Below are 21407 nucleotides of genomic sequence, written 5' to 3'. Positions count from 1 at the left end.
CCTCCTGTCTGCCACTGCTCACGGTGATTGTGAGCCACCTTGGCCTGCAAGAGAAAGGGAAGTATGTCAGTGAGTGTGGTGCAATGTGTCTGTCAAGGTTGAATAGCTGTCAGTGTGTGCAAGGTGTGAGATGTGGGTGTGAGTATTGCAGCAGTGGTAAGGTTGTGAGAGTGAAGTGAAGCTATGAATGTAAGGTATGAGTGGTGAAAGAGAGAGATGTTGGAAGGTGAGTGATGCAGGTGTGATGCATTGAGCAGTGTGTGAGGCTTGTGGTGCAGATGGTGGGATAGGGCATTTGCTGAAGCATTCACTCACCTTGACCTACCATGTGAGGTCATTAATCTACTTGAGACACTTGATCATGTTGGCCGGGTCCTGACTCCACGGGGCCAAAATTGCTCCCCTCCTTAAGGCTTCTTAGAGGCGGCAATGGAGCGGATAGGCCTCACGGACCGGGAGCAGATGGATGGGTCGACCCATTCAAAATTGCCCCTGGGCCAGGAGCGGCAAGAACGGGTTTCCACACTGTCCATGCCACCAATCGATCATGCACGCACCAACCCCATTCCGACCATCGGCAACCACTTTCTGCTCGACGCGGGAAATTGCCCTGTGGGGGCGGAGCAGCCACCGGTCAATGCCACTGACATGTTCCCTCTGCATGATCCTGTGTGTGCCTGGGTGGCACACTGCCATCAGGGAGCGGGAGTGGTGTGCCATCAGCTGATCGCAGCATGGACATCATGTTCAATGCGCCAACGGGGCGCGCCAAAAAATCGGACCTTTTTTTTAAAAAAGTAACTGCACCTCCCCTTTAACTATCACTCCGTGAGCGCTGGCCGCCCAGTACATGCTTCCTGAAGCTGTCATCACCCGGTGCAGCTTCAGGGGGCGATACCCAATTTAAGATCCAGGCTGCTAACGGGGCGCTGTGCACAGTGTTGCTGTTGTCATCACCGGCGCAGAGGAGTGGAGCGCTATGAGTTACCGCCACTGCTAAGCTCCCGTCGAATTTAGCCAGAGTCGTTAGCGGTGCCGCGCCCGGTCGCAAAGTTAGTGTCCCCCGTGGGTGTTAACGGGAGGCATGAATGACCCGAATATTGAGGCCATAATGTTCAGAAGTGATTCACAGAGCTGTCCAGCAGTTTCTGATAATCTGTACCATTTAAAACACACCAATCTCACACATACTTGAAGTCAGATTTTTGTTTTTTACATTCCTTCCCCACATTGACTTTTGAATTGGTAGCCAATGCTGACAAAGTGTCCAGTAGAAAGTTTAATGGGACTATCCCCTGCTGACTGGCTTCCGATGACTCAACCTCCTTTCTCCTGTTACGTGAATTCTCCCACCACACCTCTTCCACCACCCATTGGCTAAATTTTGCAGTCATTGGCACCAACCCCCTCCCCCAGCCTCCTGCCACAATGAGATGATTTCCTAGGAGAGATGCAGACTACTGAATAGCACCTCTTCTTGAGGTGCAACGAGACCTGGGTGTCATAGTCCATCAGTCATTGAAAGGTTGGCATGCAGGTACAGCAGGCGGTTAAGAAAGCAAATGGCATGTTGGCCTTCATAGTGAGGGGATTTGAGTACAGGGGCAGGGAGGTGTTACTACAGTTGCACAGGGCCTTGGTGAGGCCACACCTGGAGTATTGTGTACAGTTTTGGTCTCCTAACTTGAGGAAGGACATTCTTGCTATTGAGGGAGTGCAGCGAAGGTTCACCAGACTGATTCCCGGGATGGCGGGACTGACATATCAAGAAAGATTGGATCAACTGGACTTGTATTCACTGGAGTTCAGAAGAATGAGAGGGGATCTCATAGAAATGTTTAAAATTCTGATGGATTTAGACAGGTTAGATGCAGGAAGAATGTTCCCAATGTTGGGGAAGTCCAGAACCAGGGGTCACAGTCTAAGGATAAGGGGTAAGCCATTTAGGACCGAGATGAGGAGAAATTTCTTCACCCAGAGAGTGGTGAACCTGTGGAATTCTCTACCACAGGAAGTTGTTGAGGCCAATTCACTAAATATATTCAAAAAGGAGTTAGATGTAGTCCTTACTGCTAGGGGGATCAAGGGGTATGGCGAGAAAGGAGGAATGGGGTACTGAAGTTGCACATTCAGCCATGAACTCATTGAATGGTGGTGCAGGCTCGAAGGGCCGAATGGCCTACTCCTGCACCTATTTTCTATGTTTCTATGTTTCCTCCTCTCCCATTTACCCTCTTTATCCGTCTCTCCCCATCTTTTCACTCCTCTTTTTTCCTTTTTCTTTACCTTCTCCTTCATTCATCTCCTTCCTCGTCCCGCCACATTTCCCCCTTCTCTTTCTCCTCCTTCTCCTTCTCCCTATATCCCTTCTCCATCCTTCCCCTACATCCTCCTTCCTCCCTCCCATTTTCTTGCCTCGGTCCAATTTTCCACATCCTCCAATGCTGCTTTCTTGAATACTATCCTTGGCCTTGACCCTTCGTCTACAACATCATGAGACCTTGAATAGTATAAGTGAAAAATAGTGGCTGTCCATTCTAGTTTATCCATCTTTGTCCACCCTAAACATCTGCTTGCTTATGTAAACCATATGACAGGTACATGTCAGCTATAATCGGCCTCGGTATTGTCAATCAGGTGATTAGCAGGGTCCAATCAAGAGTAACAAGACAGCTGCCATCTTTCTCTGTGCTCTCGGCTTTGTGGAGTACAGAGCTGCTTCTAAGGTGTTGTTGTCTGGCCCTCTGTTCTACCTGCTCAGTGTCCAGCCTTGTTCCTGGATATTCCTGGGCCTGTCCTGCTCCTCCAATCACACAGGTCCCAATTTCCCTGCATTCAGATGCAGACTTCACATTTTGATGAAGTCCAATGGGGGACTCCGCCCTCAGCCTTACCCCTTGCTCACAGCTTAGCACAGCTCTACACTTCAATCAGTGGAAGCCCGTGTGTGACATCAGCTTCAAAAGATTGCTTCCAAGCGCTTGGAAAAATCTGCAGCTATGCAGAGTAGGAAATGTTTAGAAGAAAAATTTTTTTTTTTTTTAAAGGTGCACTTACCTTTCAACTAAGGTTTAGACAGATGCATGTGCAGAACAAGATCACTTCCTCACTGTATATTACAAAGGAGGCAACAAGATCAATAGATTGAGGACCAGATCCAACCTAGTCCAGAGAAAGCTGAAGGAGAAGTTCTGAAAGCAGATTGGAACAGCGCACAATCGGTGACCATGGGAAGTGAGGAGATAACAGGAAGGCAGAGATTATTCAACAGCATCCAAAACATTGGAACCTTCAACTTGGAAGCATTAAGTGGCACAGCAGGGGAGAAACAACACCTCAGATACTGTAGCATTGCCTCACCGGAGTGTCAGCTGAGATTATGTGCTCGTATCTGGCATGCGAACAATGTGGCCAGCCCAGCGGACTCCCAAAGCAAGCGCTCTACTCGGAACTCCTTCACGGCAAACGAGCCAAAGGTGGGCAGAGGAAACATAACAAGGACACCTCAAAGCCTCCCTGATAAAATGCAATGTCCCCACTGACACCTGGGAGAACTTGGCCAAAGACCGCCCTAAGTGGAGGAAGTGCATCTGGGAGGGCGCCGAGCACCTCGAGTCTCATTGCTGAGAGCATGCAGAAATCAAGCGCAGGCAGCGGAAAGAGCGTGCGGCAAACCAGTCCCACCCACCCTTCCCCTCAATGACTATCTGCCCCACCTGTGACAGGGACTGTGGTTCTCCTATTGGACTGTTCAGCCACCTAAGGACTCATGTTTTGAGGGACTGCCTATGAGTATGTGCTCAAGTCTCTGGAGTGAAACTTGAATCCACAACTCAGAGGCCAGTGTGTCACATCTAAGCCAAGGCTGACACTGCCAGTGTTAAGTGTTGAGTTTACTAATATGCTTAGATTTCTTTCAACATCACTCTCAATTATTTCATACCATTTATGGAGCACATATGTCACTATTTGTCTTCCAACACCTTCAACTTATATATTTTGAATTTCTTTTGACAGTGCTTCATGCACCTACAGATTTTATTTAGCTCCTTTTGTAGTTCCTTGGTTTCTTCATTTGACTTGACTGGTTCAGTATATTTTGTGAATTCAATCAGGTTAATTTGATGTAAATTAGAAACAGAAGGGATCCCAGCACCAATCCCTGGGGTACCCCAATAAAAACTGATCCAATTCACATTCAGAATCTACTAGTTTATAATTCCTCAATTCTTTGAATTTTCCCCTTTAAAATAAGTTAACCAGAAACTGTTTTTTCGGAATGTTATTTATGTGCAGGAAGTATTCCATTGTGAGAGAAACTGATTATGAAGTTTTACAGGTTTATTTCAGTAATATTACTCACCTCATTTCAAAGCGGTTGGCTTTAGAATTGTAATTACTCTGCAGTAGTGTTTGGTCAATTATACCGCTTTCCTTTGAAATATTGTGACAGCATAAAGCCTGTTTCAAGGAAGAATGCACAACACAACCGTTTATACGAATTAACTGTCTAAATGTAACAGTACTTTTATTAAATTAATACAGGAAAGACCACAGCTGTCAAGACCTCACACTAACATATGCCATGTGCATATAACATTTTCATTATTCAGTCAGTGAGGCCTTCACTCATCTGGAGAAAGGCAGTGATTGCAAGGCAAATGGTTTGTAAAAAATATGTTCCGGTGTTTATAAAAAAAAGTGTCAATCTGGTTACGAGGTGCATGACAAAAGCAACATTTTGTCAAGCCAATGTCAATTAAGTATAAGCCTTAAATCGTTAACTTTCAAAACTTATTTTGACAAATTGTGAAGATAGTAATAACTTAAAAATTGTTAAATGAACCTTAATCATTGGTGAAGATGCCTAGTGAAAGGATTAGTGTAATGACAAGCCCAGCACTGTGAAACAGTGCACTGTGATTCTAATTATTCCTTTTCACTGCCACTTGATAAGATGTAATGCCCATCAATGTTCAAGTGATTCACAATACGTGTACTTTAATATAATTTACTTCTTGGGGTGTAGCATTTATCCCGCAATGTAGAAAGAATGATAAGCCTATTTACCATGGCAACTGGAACTCGAGGGAGCAACCTCATATACCCAACAAGGGACCATATGGGAATACAAGAACAAAGCAAAATGTTATCCTGAAAGTATGTTAGCTGGTTAATTGATTTGGAAATGAATAATATAATAGCATGATTGCCCAAACATATCACTTTGCGAACATAGCAGAGTTTCACATAGAATCCACTACAATCCTCCAATAACAAAAATTAATTTGAAGTTAACATTAAAATTTAATTATAAAGCCCCTTTAAATATTTAACATGAATTCAAAGGTCTCAGCTTTCTTCGCCCAGCATGATGTTCTGTCTCCACTGTTTTTGTGCAAATTAGTGTTCATTAAAAAATAAACTCCACCTGGTTATACTGCTGCAATGCCATCTCCACACACTCATATTAATCACCCTATTAAATATAAATAGACAAAGAATTTGATTGTTCTATATTTTCATCATACGCAAAAATATATTTTTTAATTCTTTCATATGCGAACACATTTATTTCAATATTTCAATTTTTTTACTTTGAAACTCCTAATTGAGTATTTATGGTCAATTAATTTACATATTGTGAAGTTCTGTGTGTGTGTTTTACACAAGCTGAAATATCCTCCAACAATCCATCAAAAATATGCAAAAGTTTTATCAATAATTGTAATGGCCTCTGTCATCTGGCAAATGCTGGGTTAATAATATCATGGGAGCTGGAAATTGAATTGATAAAATTATAATTATCATAAAAGTCAGCAAGACAAAAGGACAAAGCTCAATTATTTGAGATACACAATTTATGTGAATGTTGGTGCCATCTTAGAACATCGTATTACATAGTGATTACAGCACAGAAACAGCCATTCACCCAATCATAGAAACATAGAAACATAGAAAATAGGTGCAGGAATAGGCCATTCGGCACTTCGAGCCTGCACCGCCATTCAAAGAGTTCATGGCTGAACATGCAACTTCAGTACCCCATTCCTGCTTTCTCTCCATACCCCTTATTCCCCCCTAGTAGTAAGGACTACATCTAACTCCTTTTTGGAATATATTTAGTGAATTGGCCTCAACAACTTTCTGTGGTAGAGAATTCCACAGGTTCACCACTCTCTGGGTGAAGAAGTTTCTCCTCATCTCGGTCCTAAATGGCCTGCCCCTTATTCTTAGACTGTGACCCCTGGTTCTGGACTTCCCCAACATCGGGAACATTCTTCCTGCATCTAACCTGTCCAATCCCGTCAGAATTTTAAACGTTTCTATGAGATCCCCTCTCATTCGTCTGAACTCCAGTGAATACAAGCTCAGCTGATCCAGTCTTTCTTGATATGTCAGTCCCGCCATCCCGGGAATCAGTCTGGTGAACCTTCGCTGCACTCCCTCAATAGCAAGAATGTCCTTCCTCAAGTTAGGTCCATGCCGGTGTTTATGCTCCACACGATCTTTCTCGGTGTTTATGCTCCACACGATCTTTCTCCCATTCTTTGTCATCAAACCACATCAACATATCCTTCTATTTGGTCCCTTAGAAGATGAGAAGGGGGATTTAATAATGGGAAATGCGGAAATGGCTAAGACCTTAAACAAGTATTTTGCTTCGGTCTTCACAGTAGAAGACACACAAACCATGCCAAAGATTGCTGGTCACGGGAATGTGGGAAGGGAGGACCTTGAGATAATCACTATCACGAGAGGGGTAGTGCTGGACAGGCTAATGGGACTCAAGGTAGACAAGTCCGCTGCTCCTGATGAAATGCATCCCAGGGTATTAAAAGAGATGGCGGAAGTTATAGCAGATGCATTCGTTATAATCTACCAAAATTTTCTGGACTCTGGGGAGGTACCAGCGGATTGGAAAGCAGCTAATGTAACGCCTCTGTTTAAAAAAGGGGGCAGACAAAAGGCAGGTAACTATAGGCTGGTTGGTTTAACATCTGTAATGGGGAAAATGCTTGAAGCTATCATTAAGGAAGAAATAGCGGGACATCGAGATAGGAATAGTGCAATCAAACAGACACAACATGGATTCATGAAGGGGAAATCATGTTTAACTAATTTACTGGAATTCTTTCAGCATGGTGGATCGAGGTGTACTGATGGATGTGGTGTATTCAGATTTCCAAAAGGCATTCGAAAAGGTGCCACACAAAAGGTTACTGCAGAAGATAAAGGTATGCGGAGTCAGAGTAAATGCATTAGCATGGATCGCGAATTGGCTGGCGAACAGAAAGCATAGAGTCGGGATAAATGGGTCCTTTTCGGGTTGGAAATCGATAGTTAGTGGTGTGCCACAGGGATCGGTGCTGGGACCACAACTGTTTACAATATACATAGATGACCTGGAAGAGGGGACAGAGAGTAGAGTAACAACATTTGCAGATGACACAAAGATTAGTGGGAAAGCGGGTTGTGTAGAGGACACAGAGAGGCTGCAAAGAGATTTAGATAGGTTAAGCGAATGGGCTAAGGTTTGGCATATGGAATACAATGTCGGAAAATGTGAGGTCATCCACCTTGGAAAAAAAAACAGTAAAAGGGAATATTATTTGAATGGGGAGAAATTACAACATCCTGCGGTGCAGAGGGACCTGGGGGTCCTTGTGCATGAAACTCTTTTAGGAGAAAACAAAAAACATTAAACCGTGCTTCAAATACTAACCAGGCCTAACACTGCTTGGCTTCCGAGATCAGACGACATTGGGCATTTTCAGACTAGTGTGGCCGTAGGCTCCTTGTGCATGAAACTCTTTTAGAGTCTACCTGCAAAACATAAACATTAAACTGTGCCACCCGACCTGGGTGACACACCAGACATTTACAAGGCCCTTTTTTCCTTTTTTTTTTTGGCACTAAAATCACAATTTTTCCGGTGCCCCCTATAAAAGGGAAGGGGACACTAAAAACACCGGCAATTAAAACAAATTAAACTTTAAAACGTAAAATCAAATTAAAATTTGGTTGCCGGGCGTGATGATGCACTCCAGTCCCTCCGGTGCCCACCTCTCGCGGAAGGCCGCGAGCGTACCGGTGGACACCGCGTGCTCCATCTCCAAGGACACCCTGGACCGGATGTAAGAGCAGAAGAGAGGCAAGCAGTCAGGTTGAACGACCCCCTCGACCGCCTGCTGCCTGGACCCGCTGATGGCACCCTTGGCCGTGCCCAGGAGCAGTCCTACGAGGAGGCCTTCGGACCTACCCGCTCCCCTCCGCACAGGGTGCCCAAAGATCAGGAGAGTGGGACTGAAGTGCAGCCAGAATTTCAGGAGCAGCCCCTTCAAATAATAAAACAGGGGCTGCAACCTTGTGCATTCCATAAAAACATGGAACACGGACTCCTCCAGACCGCAGAAATTGCAGGCGGCCTGGGAGTCCGTGAACCGGCTTAAAAATTTGTTGCACGGCACTGCTCCGTGCACCACCCTCCAGGCCAAGTCCCCGATGAATAGTGGGAGGACCCCTGCGTAGAGTGCCCTCCATCGGGGACCCCCGCCTCCTCCGGACGGCAAGATGGTACGCCATGGCGTGTCCGGACGGCTGGCGAGGATGGCAAAGTTGAGGGTGTGCAGGAGCAGCCCGTACAGGAAACCCCTCCGCGCGGAACTGAAAGACACGGAGGGGATTTCCCCGAGGCAGCTCAAGTTGTGAGGCGCCGGCCCCCGAGGGAGGTTCCGGGGTTTGGCGCCGATGAGGAATTCCGTCCGGACGGGGGTCAGTTCGGACGGGATCTCCCCACGTGCCTGAGCCTCCTCGATGCACCTAACGGAGTCAGGGCCCAGAGCTGTTTTTAGCGACTCGATGGCATCGGCCGCGTGGCGGACGTTGGCAGAATTTAGGCGCCGCGCCAGCGTGTCTGACGCCATCCAGCCCGCTCCTCCGCCATCGAGCAGATCCCTGACCCTGGTCACCTCACCAGCCACAGCCCTCTCTTCCGACCGCCACATAAAACCTCGGCCATGGATTCCCGAGCAGCGGTTCCTGCAGGACGGCCGCCACTCCAGCCGGCGGAGAGCTGCGCTTGGTGGAGACTTTGTTCCAGACCCTGATGAGTTCCCTGTAAAAGACAGGCAGCTCCCGGAGGGCGGTCCTGGCACCCCTCAAGTTCACAAACAGGAGTTGCGTGTCATAATTGAGGTCGCGCTGCTGGCGGAAGAAATACCTCGCCAGAGCGCACCACCTAGGAGGGGGCTCGACGTAAAGGTATCTCTGCAGGGTCTGAAGACGGAAAGTCGCGAGCTGGGCGCTGACGCACACCAACGACTGACCGCCCTCCTCAAGCGGGAGACTCAAGACCGCGGCAGAGACCCAGTGCTTCCTGTTGTTCCAGAAGAAGTCCACCAGCTTCTTCTGTATCTTGGCGACAAACGCAGGGGGAGGGGTCAAAGTGACCAGCCGGTACCACAACATTGCGGCCACCAGCTGGTTTATGACTAGTGCTCGACCCCTGTAGGACAGCACTCGGAGCAGTCCTGTCCAGCGCCCTAGGCGAGCGGTGACCTTGGCCTCCAGCTCCTGCCAGTTCGCCGGCCAGGCTCCCTCGTCGGGGCTAAGGTAGACTCCCAGATAGAGGAGATGGGTCGTGCTCCAGGCAAAAGGCCTGAGCTCCTCCGGCAGGGAGTCCACCCGCCACTGACCCACCAGGAGTCCGGAACATTTCTCCCAGTTGATCCTGGCGGAGGACGCGGCCGAGTAAATCTCCTGGCACTCACGCATCCTCCGCAGGTCAGCGGGATCCTCTACCGCGAGGAGCACGTCATCGGCGTAAGCCGAGAGGACGACCTCCACGCCCGGCCCTTGCAGAGCCAGTCCCGTCAACCTCGTCCGCAAGAGGCGCAGGAAAGGCTCCACGCAAACGGCGTATAACTGGCCGGACATGGGGCATCCCTGGCGCACCCCTCTCCTTAAGCGAAGGGGCGCCGTCAAGGACCCGCTAACCTTAATCAGACACTCCGCGGCGGCGTACAAAAGTCGGATCCGGGCGACGAAATGCGTCCCGAACCCGAAAGCGCGCAGAGTTCCGAGCAGATAGTCGTGATCCACCCTGTCGAACGCCTTCTCTTGGTCGAGGGATAGGAAGGCTCCTTGTGCATGAAACTCTTTTGAGTTTACCTGCAAAACATAAAAACATTAAACGGTGCCACCCGACCTGGGTGACACTCCAGACATTTACAAGGCCCTTTTTTTTTTTTCCCCCCTTTTTTTTTGTGTGTTTTTTTTTGTTTTTCTTTTTTTTTTCTTTTTTTTTTTGGGGCACTAAAATCACAATTTTCCCCAGTGCCCCCTATAAAAGGAAAGGGGGACACTAAAAGCACCGGCAATTAAGACAAATTAAACTTTAAAACGTAAAATCAAATTAAAATTTGGTTGCCGGGCGTGATGATGCACTCCAGTCCCTCCGGTGCCCACCTCTCGCGGAAGGCCGCGAGCGTACCGGTGGACACCGCGTGCTCCATCTCCAAGGACACCCTGGACCGGATGCAAGAGCGGAAGAGAGGCAGGCAGTCAGGTTGAACGACCCCCTCGACCGCCCGCTGCCTGGACCCGCTGATGGCACCCTTGGCCGTGCCCAGGAGCAGTCCTACGAGGAGGCCTTCGGACCTACCCGCTCCCCTCCGCACAGGGTGCCCAAAGATCAGGAGAGTGGGACTGAAGTGCAGCCAGAATTTCAGGAGCAGCCCCTTCAAATAGTGGAACAGGGGCTGCAACCTTGTGCATTCAATAAAAACATGGAACACGGACTCCTCCAGACCGCAGAAATTGCAGGCGGCCTGGGAGTCCGTGAACCGGCTTAAAAATTTGTTGCACGGCACTGCTCCGTGCACCACCCTCCAGGCCAAGTCCCCGATGAATAGTGGAAGGACCCCTGCGTAGAGTGCCATCCATCGGGGACCCCCGCCTCCTCCGGACGGCAAGATGGTACGCCATGGCGTGTCCGGACGGCCGGCGAGGATGGCAAAGTTGAGGGTGTGCAGGAGCAGCCCGTACAGGAAACCCCTCCGCGCGGAACTGAAAGGCACGGAGGGGATTTCCCCGAGGCGGCTCAAGTTGTGAGGCGCCGGCCCCCGAGGGAGGTTCCGGGGTTTGGCGCCGATGAGGAATTCCGTCCGGACGGGGGTCAGTTCGGACGGGATCTCCCCACGTGCCTGAGCCTCCTCGATGCACCTAACGGAGTCAGGGCCCAGAGCTGTTTTTAGCGACTCGATGGCATCGGCCGCGTGGCGGACGTTGGCAGAATTTAGACGCCGCGCCAGCGTGTCTGGCGCCATCCAGCCCGCTCCTCCGCCATCGAGCAGGTCCCTGACCCTGGTCACCTCACCAGCCACAGCCCTCTCTTCCGACCGCCACATAAAACCTCGGCCGTGGAGGTACGGATTCCCGAGCAGCGGTTCCTGCAGGACGGCCGCCACTCCAGCCGGCGGAGAGCTGCGCTTGGTGGAGACTTTTTTCCAGACCCTGATGAGTTCCCTGTAAAAGACAGGCAGCTCCCGGAGGGCGGTCCTGGCACCCCCCAAGTTCACAAACAGGAGCTGCGTGTCATAATTGAGGTCGAGCTGCTGGCGGAAGAAATACCTCGCCAGAGCACACCACCTAGGAGGGGGCTCGACGTAAAGGTATCTCTGCAGGGTCTGAAGACGGAAAGTCGCGAGCTGGGCGCTGACGCACACCAACGACTGACCGCCCTCCTCAAGCGGGAGACTCAAGACCGCGGCAGAGACCCAGTGCTTCCTGTTGTTCCAGAAGAAGTCCACCAGCTTCTTCTGTATCTTGGCGACAAACGCAGGGGGAGGGGTCAAAGTGACCAGCCGGTACCACAGCATTGCGGCCACCAGCTGGTTTATGACTAGCGCTCGACCCCTGTAGGACAGCACTCGGAGCAGTCCTGTCCAGCGCCCTAGGCGAGCGGCGACCTTGGCCTCCAGCTCCTGCCAGTTCGCCGGCCAGGCTCCCTCGTCGGGGCTAAGGTAGACTCCCAGATAGAGGAGATGGGTCGTGCTCCAGGCAAAAGGCCTGAGCTCCTCCGGCAGGGAGTCCACCCGCCACTGACCCACCAGGAGTCCGGAACATTTCTCCCAGTTGATCCTGGCGGAGGACGCGGCCGAGTAAATCTCCTGGCACTCACGCATCCTCCGCAGGTCAGCGGGATCCTCTACCGCGAGGAGCACGTCATCGGCGTAAGCCGAGAGGACGACCTCCACGCCCGGCCCTTGCAGAGCCAGTCCCGTCAACCTCGTCCGCAAGAGGCGCAGGAAAGGCTCCACGCAAACGGCGTATAACTGGCCGGACATGGGGCATCCCTGGCGCACCCCTCTCCTAAAGCGAAGGGGCGCCGTCAAGGACCCGTTAACCTTAATCAGACACTCCGCGGCGGCGTACAAAAGTCGGATCCGGGCGACGAAATGCGTCCCGAACCCGAAAGCGCGCAGAGTTCCGAGCAGATAGTCGTGATCCACCCTGTCGAACGCCTTCTCTTGGTCGAGGGATAGGAAGGCTCCTTGTGCATGAATCCCAAAAAGTTAGTTTGCAGGTGCAGCAGGTAATCAGGAAGGTGAATGGAATGTTGGCCTTCATTGCGAGAGGGATGGAGTACAAAAGCAGGGAGATCCTGCTGCAACTGTACAGGATATTGATAAGGCTGCACCTGGAGTACTGCGTGCAGTTTTGGTCACCTTACTTAAGGAAGGATATACTAGCCTTGGAGGGGGTACAGAGACGATTCACTAGGCTGATTCCGGAGATGAGGGGGTTACCTTATGATGATAGATTGAGTAGACTGGGTCTTTACTCGTTGGAGTTCAGAAGGATGAGGGGTGATCTTCCAGAAACATTTAAAATAATAAAAGGGATAGACAAGATAGAGGCAGAGAGGTTGTTTCCACTGGTCGGGGAGACTAGAACTAGGGGGCACAGCCTCAAAATACGGGGGAGACAATTTAAAACCGAGTTGAGAAGGAATTTCTTCTCCCAGAGGATTGTGAATCTGTGGAATTCTCTGCCCAGGGAAGCAGTTGAGGCTAGCTCATTGAATGTATTCAAATCACAGATAGATAGATTTTTAACCAATAAGGGAAAATTAAGGGTTATGGGGAGCGGGCGGGTAAGTGGAGCTGAGTCCACGGCCAGATCAGCCATGATCTTGTTGAATGGCGGAGCAGGCTCGAGGGGCTAGATGGCCTACTCCTGTTCCTAATTCTTATGTTCTTATATTTCTTCCTCCCTCATGTCTTTATCTAGCTGCCCCTTAAATGCATCTATGCTACATGCCTCAACTACTCCTTGTGGTATTGAGCTCCACATTCTGCTCTGTGGGTAAAAAAGTTTCTCCTGAATTCCCTATTGGATTTATCAGTGGCTATCTTATATTGATGAACCCTAGTTCTGGTCTCAGCCGCCCACCCCCCCGCACCCCCCCCCCACCGCGCCCGCCACACCCCCACCAAATGGAAACATCGCCTCTAAGTCTACTCTATCAAAACCTTTCATAATCTTAAACACAACTATCAGGTCACCCTCAGAGTTCTTTTTTCTAGAGAAAGGAGTCCCAACCGTGAATGTAACACCCCTAATTAAAAAAGGAGGCAGACAGAAAGCAGGACACGATAAACCAGTTAGCCTAACATTAGTCATTGGGAAAATGCTTGAGTCCATTATTAAGGAAGCAGTAGCAAGACATTTGGAAAAGCATAATACAGTCAAGCAGAGTCAGCATGGTTTTATGAAAGGGAAATCATGTTTGAAAAATTTGCTGGAGTTCTTTGAGGATGTGTGGATAAAAAACATAAGATCATAAGAAATAGGAGCAGGAGTAGGCCACACATTCCCTCGAGCCTGCTCTGCCATTCAATAAGATCATGGCTGATCCGATCATGGACTTGGGTCCACTTCCCTGCCCGCTCTCCATAACCCCTTATTCCCTTATCATTTAAGAAACTGTCTATTTCTGTCTTAAATTTATTCAATGACCCAGCTTCCACAGCTCTCTGAGACAACGAATTCCATAGATTTACAACCCTCTGAGAGAAAAAAATTCTCCTCATCTCAGTTTTAAATGGGCGGCCCTTTATTCTAAGATCATGCCCTCTAGTTCTAGTCTCCCCCATCAGTGGAAACATCCTCTCTGCATCCACCTTGTCAAGCCCCTCATAATCTTATACGTTTCGATAAGATCACCTCTCATTCTTCTGAATTCCAATGAGCAGAGGCCCAACCTACTCAACCTTTCCTCATAAGTCAACCCCATCATCTCCAGAATCAACCTAGTGTACCTTCTCTGAACTGCCTCCAAAGCAAGTGTATCCTTTCATAAATATGGAAGCCAAAACTGCATGCAGTATTCCAGGTGTGGCCTCACCAATACCCTGTATAGCTGTAGCAAGACTTCCCTGCTTTTATACTCCATCCCCTTTGCAATAAAGGCCAAGATTCCATTGGCCTTCTTGATCACTTGCTGTACCTACATACTAACCTTTTGTGTTTCATGCACAAGTGCCCCCAGGTCCCGCTGTACTGCAGCACTTTGCAATCTTTCTCCATTTAAATAATAACTTGCTCTTTGATCTTTTTCTGCCAAAGTGCATGACCTCACATTTTCCAACATTATACTCTATCTGCCAAATTTTTGTCCACTCACTTAGCCTGCCTATGTCATTTTGCAGATTTTTTGTGTCCTCCTCACACATTGCTTTTCCTCCCATCTTTGTATCATCAGCAAACTTGGCAACTTCACACTCAGTCCCTTCTTCCAAGTCGTTAATATAGATTGTAAATAGTTGGGGTCCCAGCACTGATCCCTGCGGCACGCCACTAGTTACTGGTTGCCAACCCGAGAATGAACAATTTATCCTGACTCTCTGTTTTCTGTTCATTACCCAATGCTCTATCCATGCTAATATATGACTCCCAACCCCGTGAACTTTTATCTTGTGCAGTAACCTTTTATGTGGCACCTTGTCAAATGCCTCCTGGAAGTCCAAATACACCACATCCACTGGTTCCCCTTTAACCACCCTGTTTGTTACATCCTCAAAGAATTCAAGCAAATTTGTCAAACATGACTTCCCCTTCATAAATCCATGCTGACTCTGCCTGACCGAATTTTGCTTTTCCAAATGCTTCTTTAATAATGAACTCCAACATTTTCCCAACCACAGATGTTCGGCTAACTGGTCTATAGTTTCCTGTTTTTTGTCTGCCTCCTTTTTTAATAGGGGCATTACATTTGCAGTTTTCCAATCTGCTGGGACCTCCCCAGAATCCAGGGATTTTTTGTAAATTACAACCAATGCATCCACAATCCCTGCTGCTACTTCTCTTAGGACCCTAGGATGCAAACCATCAGGTCCAGGGGATTTATCTGACTTTAGTCCCATTGACTAAGGGGGAACCAGTGGATGTGGTGTATGTTAATTTCCAGAGAGCATTCATTCAGGTGCCGCATAAAAGGTTACTGCACAAGATAAAAGTTCATATGGTTGGGGATAATATACATGGATAGACGATTGGCTACCTAGCAGAAAACAGAGATCAGGATAAATGGGTCATTTTCCGATTGGCAGACGGTAACTAGTGGGGTGCAACAGGGATCGGTGCTGGAGCCTCAACTATTTACAATCTACATTAATGATATGGATGAAGAGACCGAGTGTAATGTAGCCAAGTTTGCTGATAATACAAAGATGGGTGGGACAGCAAGTTGTGAGGAGGACACAAAAAATCTGCAAAGGGATTTAGACAGGCTAAGTGAGTGAGCAAATCATTGACAGATGGAGTATAATGGGGGAACGTGTAAGGTTATCCACTTTAGCAGAAAAAATAAAAAATCAAGTTATTATGTAAATGGAGAGAAATTACAAAATACTGCGGTATAGAGGGACCTGGGGGTCCTTGTGCATGAAAAACAAAAAGTGAGTATGCAGGTACAGCAAGTAATCAGGAAGGCAAATGGAATGTTGGCCTTTTTACAAATTGGATGGAGTATAAAAGCAGAGAAGTCCTGCTACAACTGTACAGAGTATTGGTGAGGCCACACCTAGTGGACTGCGTATAGTTTTGGTCTCTATATTTAAGGAATGATATACACGTTGAGCGTCCGATATTTGGAGTTCCAAAATTCGGAATGTTCCGGAATCCGGACACCAGGCCAATCCGTGGCGGGGGATTGGAAAATATTCTGAAATCTGGACTCCCCCCACTTCGGCGGCCTGACTTCGCCCCGGCCCGATCTCACCCCAGCCCTCGGCAGCTCGACCTCTCCCGGGCCCTGCCTCGCCCCGGCCCTCGGCGGCCCGACCTCACCCTGGCCCTGCCTTGTCCCGGCCCTTGGCAGCCCGACCTCGCTCCGGCCCTCGGCGGCCCGACCTCGCTCCGGCCCGACCTCGCTCCGACCCTCAGCGGCCCGACCTCAGCCTGGCCCTCGGCGGCCCAACCTCTCTCTGGCCCGACCTCGCTCCGACCCTCAGTAGCCCGACCTCAGCCTGGCCCTCGGTGGCCCGACCTCTCTCCGGCCCGACCTCGCTCCGGCCCGACCTCGCTCCGACCCTCAGCGGCCCGACCTCAACCTGGCACTCGGCGGCCCAACCTCTCTCTGGCCCGACCTCGCTCCGACCCTCAGTAGCCCGACCTCAGCCTGGCCCTCGGTGGCCCGACCTCTCTCCGGCCCGACCTCGCTCCGGCCCGACCTCGCTCCAGCCCTCGGTGGCCTGATCTCGCTCCAGCCCTCGGCGGCCCGACCTCGCTCCGACCCTCGGCGGCCCGACCTCAGCCTGGCCCTCGGCGGCCCGACCTCGCTCCGACCCTCGGTGGCCCGACCTCAGCCTGGCCCTCAGCGGCCCGACCTCGCTCCGGCCCGACCTCGCTCCGGCCCTCAGTGGCCCGACCTCAGCCTGGCCCTCAGCGGCCCGACCTCGCTCCGGCCCGACCTCGCTCCGGCCCGACCTCGCTCCGGCGCTCGGTGGCCCAACCTCAGCCTGGCCCTCGGCGGCCCGACCTCGCTCCGGCCCGACCTCGCTCCGGCCCTCGGTGGCCCGACCTCAGCCTGACCCTCGGCGGCCCGACCTTGTTCTGGCCCGACCTCGCTCCGGCCCTCGGTGGCCCGACCTCAGCCTGACCCTCGGCGGCCCGACCTTGTTCTGGCCCAACCTTGCTCCGGCCCTCGGTGGCCCGACCTCAGCCTGACCCTCGGCGGCCCGACCTTGTTCTGGCCCGACCTCAGCCTGGCCCTCCGTGGCCCGACCTTGTTCTGGCCCGACCTCGCTCCGGCCCTCGGTGGCCCGACCTCAGCCTGACCCTCGGCGGCCCGACCTTGTTCTGGCCCGACCTCAGCCTGACCCTCGGCGGCCCGACCTTGTTCTGGCCCGACCTCAGCCTGGCCCTCGGCGGCCCGACCTTGTTCTGGCCCGACCTCAGCCTGACCCTCGGCGGCCCGACCTTGTTCTGGCCCGACCTCAGCCTGACCCTCGGCGGCCCGACCTTGTTCTGGCCCGACCTCAGCCTGGCCCTCGGCGGCCCGACCTTGTTCTGGCCCGACCTCGCTCCGGCCCTCGGTGGCCCGACCTCAGCCTGGCCCTCGGCGGCCCGACCTTGTTCTGGCCCGACCTCAGCCTGGCCCTCGGCGGCCCGACCTTGTTCTGGCCCGACCTCGCTCCGGCCCTCGGTGGCACGACCTCAGCCTGGCCCTCGGCGGCCCGACCTTGTTCCGGCCCAACCTCGCTCCGGCCCTCGGTGGCCCGATCTCGCTCCAACCCTCGGCGGCACGACCTCGCTCCGGCCCGACCTCGCTCCGGCCTGACCTTGCTTCGGCCTTTGGTGGCCGGACATCGCTCCGGCCCGACCTCGCTCCGACCCTCGGCGGCCTGACCTTGTTCCGGCCCAACCTCGCTCTGGTCCTCGGTGGCCCGACCTCGCTCCGGCCCGACCTCGCTCCGGCCCGATCTCGCTCCGGCCCTCGGCGGCCCGACCTCGCTCTGGTCTGACCTCGCTTCGGCCTTTGGTGGCCGGACCTCGCTCCGGCCCGACCTCGCCTCTGCCCTCGGCAGCTCGACCTCGCCCGGGCCTTACCTCGCCCCGGCCTTCGGCAGCTCGACCTCGCCCCGGCCCTCGGTGGCCCGACGTCCGGCCCGACTTCGCCGCGACTTTGCCGGTCCCGACTTCACCGTGACTTCACACACCCCGACTTCGTTGCAATTCACGCAGCCCGACTTCGCACCGGCCCTCGGCGACCCGACCTCGCCTCGGCCCAACGTCGCCCCTGCCCCCGCCTCTCTCGCCCCGGCCCCGGCCTCCTCCCTCCTCCCCCCCCTCCCCCTTACCTCGGTGGGCCGACCTCGCCCCCTTACCTCGGCTGCCGACCCTACCTACTTTGGCCCAAGCAAAGACGTTCCAAAATCCGGAAATACCCGGAATCCGGAACGGCCTCGGTCCCGAGGTTGCTGGATTTCGGACACTCAACCTGTACTTGCATTGGAGGCTGTTCATAGAAGGTTCACTAAGTTGATTCCTGAGTTGAAGGGGTTGACTTACAAAGAAAGGTTGAGTAGGTTGGATCTATACTCATTGGGGTTTAGAAAAATGAGAGGTGATCTTATTGAAATATATAAGATACTGAGAGGACTCGACAGGGTAGATGCAGAGAGGATGTTTCCCCTCATGGGGGAATCTAGAACGAGGGGGCATAGGTTAAGAATGGGTCGCCCATTTAAAACTGAGATGAGGAGGAATTTCTTCTCTCAGAACGTTGTAAATGTGTAGAATTCTCTGCCCCAGAGAGCTGTGGAGACTGGCTCATTGAATATATTTAACGTGGCAATAGACCGATATTTGAGCGATAAGTGAGTAAAGGGTTATGGGGAGCGGGCAGGGAAGTGAAGCTGAGCCCAGGATGAGATCAGCCATGATCTTATTGAATGGTGGAGCAGGCTCAAGGGGCCAAATGGCCTACTCCTGTTCCTATTTCTTATGTTCTTATGCTTTTATAACCTGCTCAATCTTTCCTGATAGGTATGGGCTGGATTTTAGGCTTTTCTGTTTCCGGGGCGAAAACAGAGGTGGGGCGGGAAAGTTACTGGACGGGAACAGTATGCGCTTTAGTATGTAAGTTTGGGTATCCGGACCCTGCTTCAGGGGGCGCAACACTAAGGGAGGCATTGTACATCTCTCATGTCGCAAGGATGGGAACCCCCGAGCTAAAGAGCTGGCCCAGGAGCGCTCCAAGAGAGGCCTGGGAAAAAATACTAAAAATAAACCAGCAAAACATTCCTAATACATTGCCCACGCCACCGCAACACAAATTGCACAAAAATTAAAAACAAAAAACACTTTTACAGCACATTACCTTCCTCTGCGCTGCCGGCATGGCTGGACCAGTCTGATTTCCCAAGCGGTCATCCTGGGCGCACTTCTGGGCGGACGGATCGGGCAAGAGTCAAAACGTGTGCCAGTGTCACAACCAGGGTCATTGCAAACCCGGCTCAGCTCTTCCCGGCAGTCCTACTCAGCGCCACCTCAAAACCCGACTTGAGGATCGCGACAGTGCACAGGGGACCACACCGCTGCCTTTCACGCCACTCCGGGCGAAACCCGGAGCACAAAAGTCCGGAAAATCCAGCCCATAACCTCTCAGTTCCGGTATCATTCTAGTAAAAAAAATGTTTCACCTTCTGCAGTGCCTCTATATTCTTTTTAGAACTGTTCACAGTACTACTAGTGTGGTCTAACCAAGGTTCTGTACAAGTTCTATACAAGTGTAACATAACCCCTCTGCTTTTTAATTCTATGCCTCTAGAAATGAACCCCAGTGCTTTGTTTGTTTTTTTATGGACTTATTCACCTATGTTGCTACTTTTAGTGATTTGTGCATTTGTACTTCCAGATCACTCTGCTCAACTACCCCATTTCAGCACTTATTTTCCAAGGAATATGTGGCCTCCTTATTCTTCCTACCAAAATGTAGCACTTCATGCTTATCTATATTGAAGTTCATTTGCCAATTACATGCACATTCTGCAAGTTTATTAATGTCTTCCTGTAGTTTGTTGCAGTCCTTCTCTGTATTAACTACACCCACCAATTTGGTGGCGTCTGCAAATTTCAAAGTTCTACGCCCGATTCACAAGTCCAAATTGTTTATGATACGTCCTTACTACACAGTATAAATGCACACGAGGCCCATGCTTGATTGAAGGTCAGTCTGTGACCTGTCCTTTATTCCTCAGCACTCAAGTGATGAAGGTGGGTGGAGCTTCCCCTTTTATACCTGAAGGTCCAGGTTAGGAGTGTCAGTGTCAGTGTTCTCACGGTGTCAGTTTATACATGGGTTACAATGCTGGTTGAATACATGACATCACCCCCCCCCAAAGTCTTATTGGGATCACAGGTTGAGTCTCGCTGGTGGTTTACGCTCCCTTGTAGAGCGCCTGAGTTGGGGCTCCGGTTGTTGGGCGCTGGCCTGAGTGTCTGCTGTTTGCAGTGCCTCAGTCCTGTCCGGACTGCCCACAGTGACTGGATTCTCCTCCCTTTGGTTCCGGTGTTCGGTCACCTGTGGTGGAGTGAACTCTATATCGTGTTCTTCCTCTGCTTCTTCTATGGGGTTGCTGAACCTCCTTTTTGTTTGATCCACATGTTTGTGGCAAATTTGTCCATTGGTAAGTTTAACGACCAGAATCCTATTTCCCTCTTTGGCAACCACAGTGCCTGCGAGCCATTTGGGCCCTGCAGCGTAGTTGAGGACAAAAACAGGATCATTTACATCAATACATCGCGCCCTCGCATTCCTGTCATGGTAGTGATATTGTGACTGGCGCCTGCTCTCGACAATTTCTTTCATGGTGGGGTGTATAAGAGATAATTGGGTTTTGAGCGTCCTTTTCATTAGTAGCTCTGCGGGTGGAACCCCTGTGAGCGAGTGTGGTCGGGATCTATAGGCCAACAGGAGGCGTGATAAGCGGTTTGTAGGGAACCCCCTTGGAATCTGAGCATCCCCTGTTTGATTATCTGCACTGCTCGTTCTGCCTGGCCGTTTGAGGCCGGCTTGAACGGTGCCGTTCTAACATGGTTAATTCCATTGCCTGCCATGAAGTCCTGGAATTCAGTGCTTGTGAAGCACGGGCCATTGTCGTTGACCAAGATGTCCGGTAGACTGTGGGCGGCGAACATTGCCCGTAGACTTTCTACCATGGCAGAGGATGTGCTTGAATTTAAAATGTCACACTCGATCCATTTGGAGTAGGCGTCTACTACAACCAAAAACATTTTTTCGCCCCATTTCCAGTTCATGACAACAAGCCAACTCCTCCCCAGTAGTGCGGGACCGTCCCCTGGGGCAATCCAGAGTGGCAACCTGTTCTCCAAAT

The 21407-nt window shown here is 51.1% G+C and overlaps 1 protein-coding gene across 1 annotated transcript; it reads left to right on the top strand.

Annotated features, from left to right (window-relative positions):
• The first annotated feature begins 16177 nt into the window (after positions 1-16177).
• LOC139268129 (putative uncharacterized protein FLJ44672) lies at positions 16178-17916 on the top strand. Its single transcript, XM_070886195.1, has 2 exons — positions 16178-16454; positions 17273-17916. The coding sequence occupies exons 1-2, from the start codon at positions 16178-16180 to the stop codon at positions 17914-17916; spliced, it is 921 nt and encodes a 306-aa protein (XP_070742296.1).
• Positions 17917-21407: the final 3491 nt, after the last annotated feature.

The sequence above is a fragment of the Pristiophorus japonicus genome, chromosome 1 (genome assembly GCF_044704955.1).
Source record: "Pristiophorus japonicus isolate sPriJap1 chromosome 1, sPriJap1.hap1, whole genome shotgun sequence".
NCBI classification, from domain to species: Eukaryota; Metazoa; Chordata; class Chondrichthyes; family Pristiophoridae; genus Pristiophorus; species Pristiophorus japonicus.
This window is presented reverse-complemented; position numbering and strand designations above follow the sequence as displayed.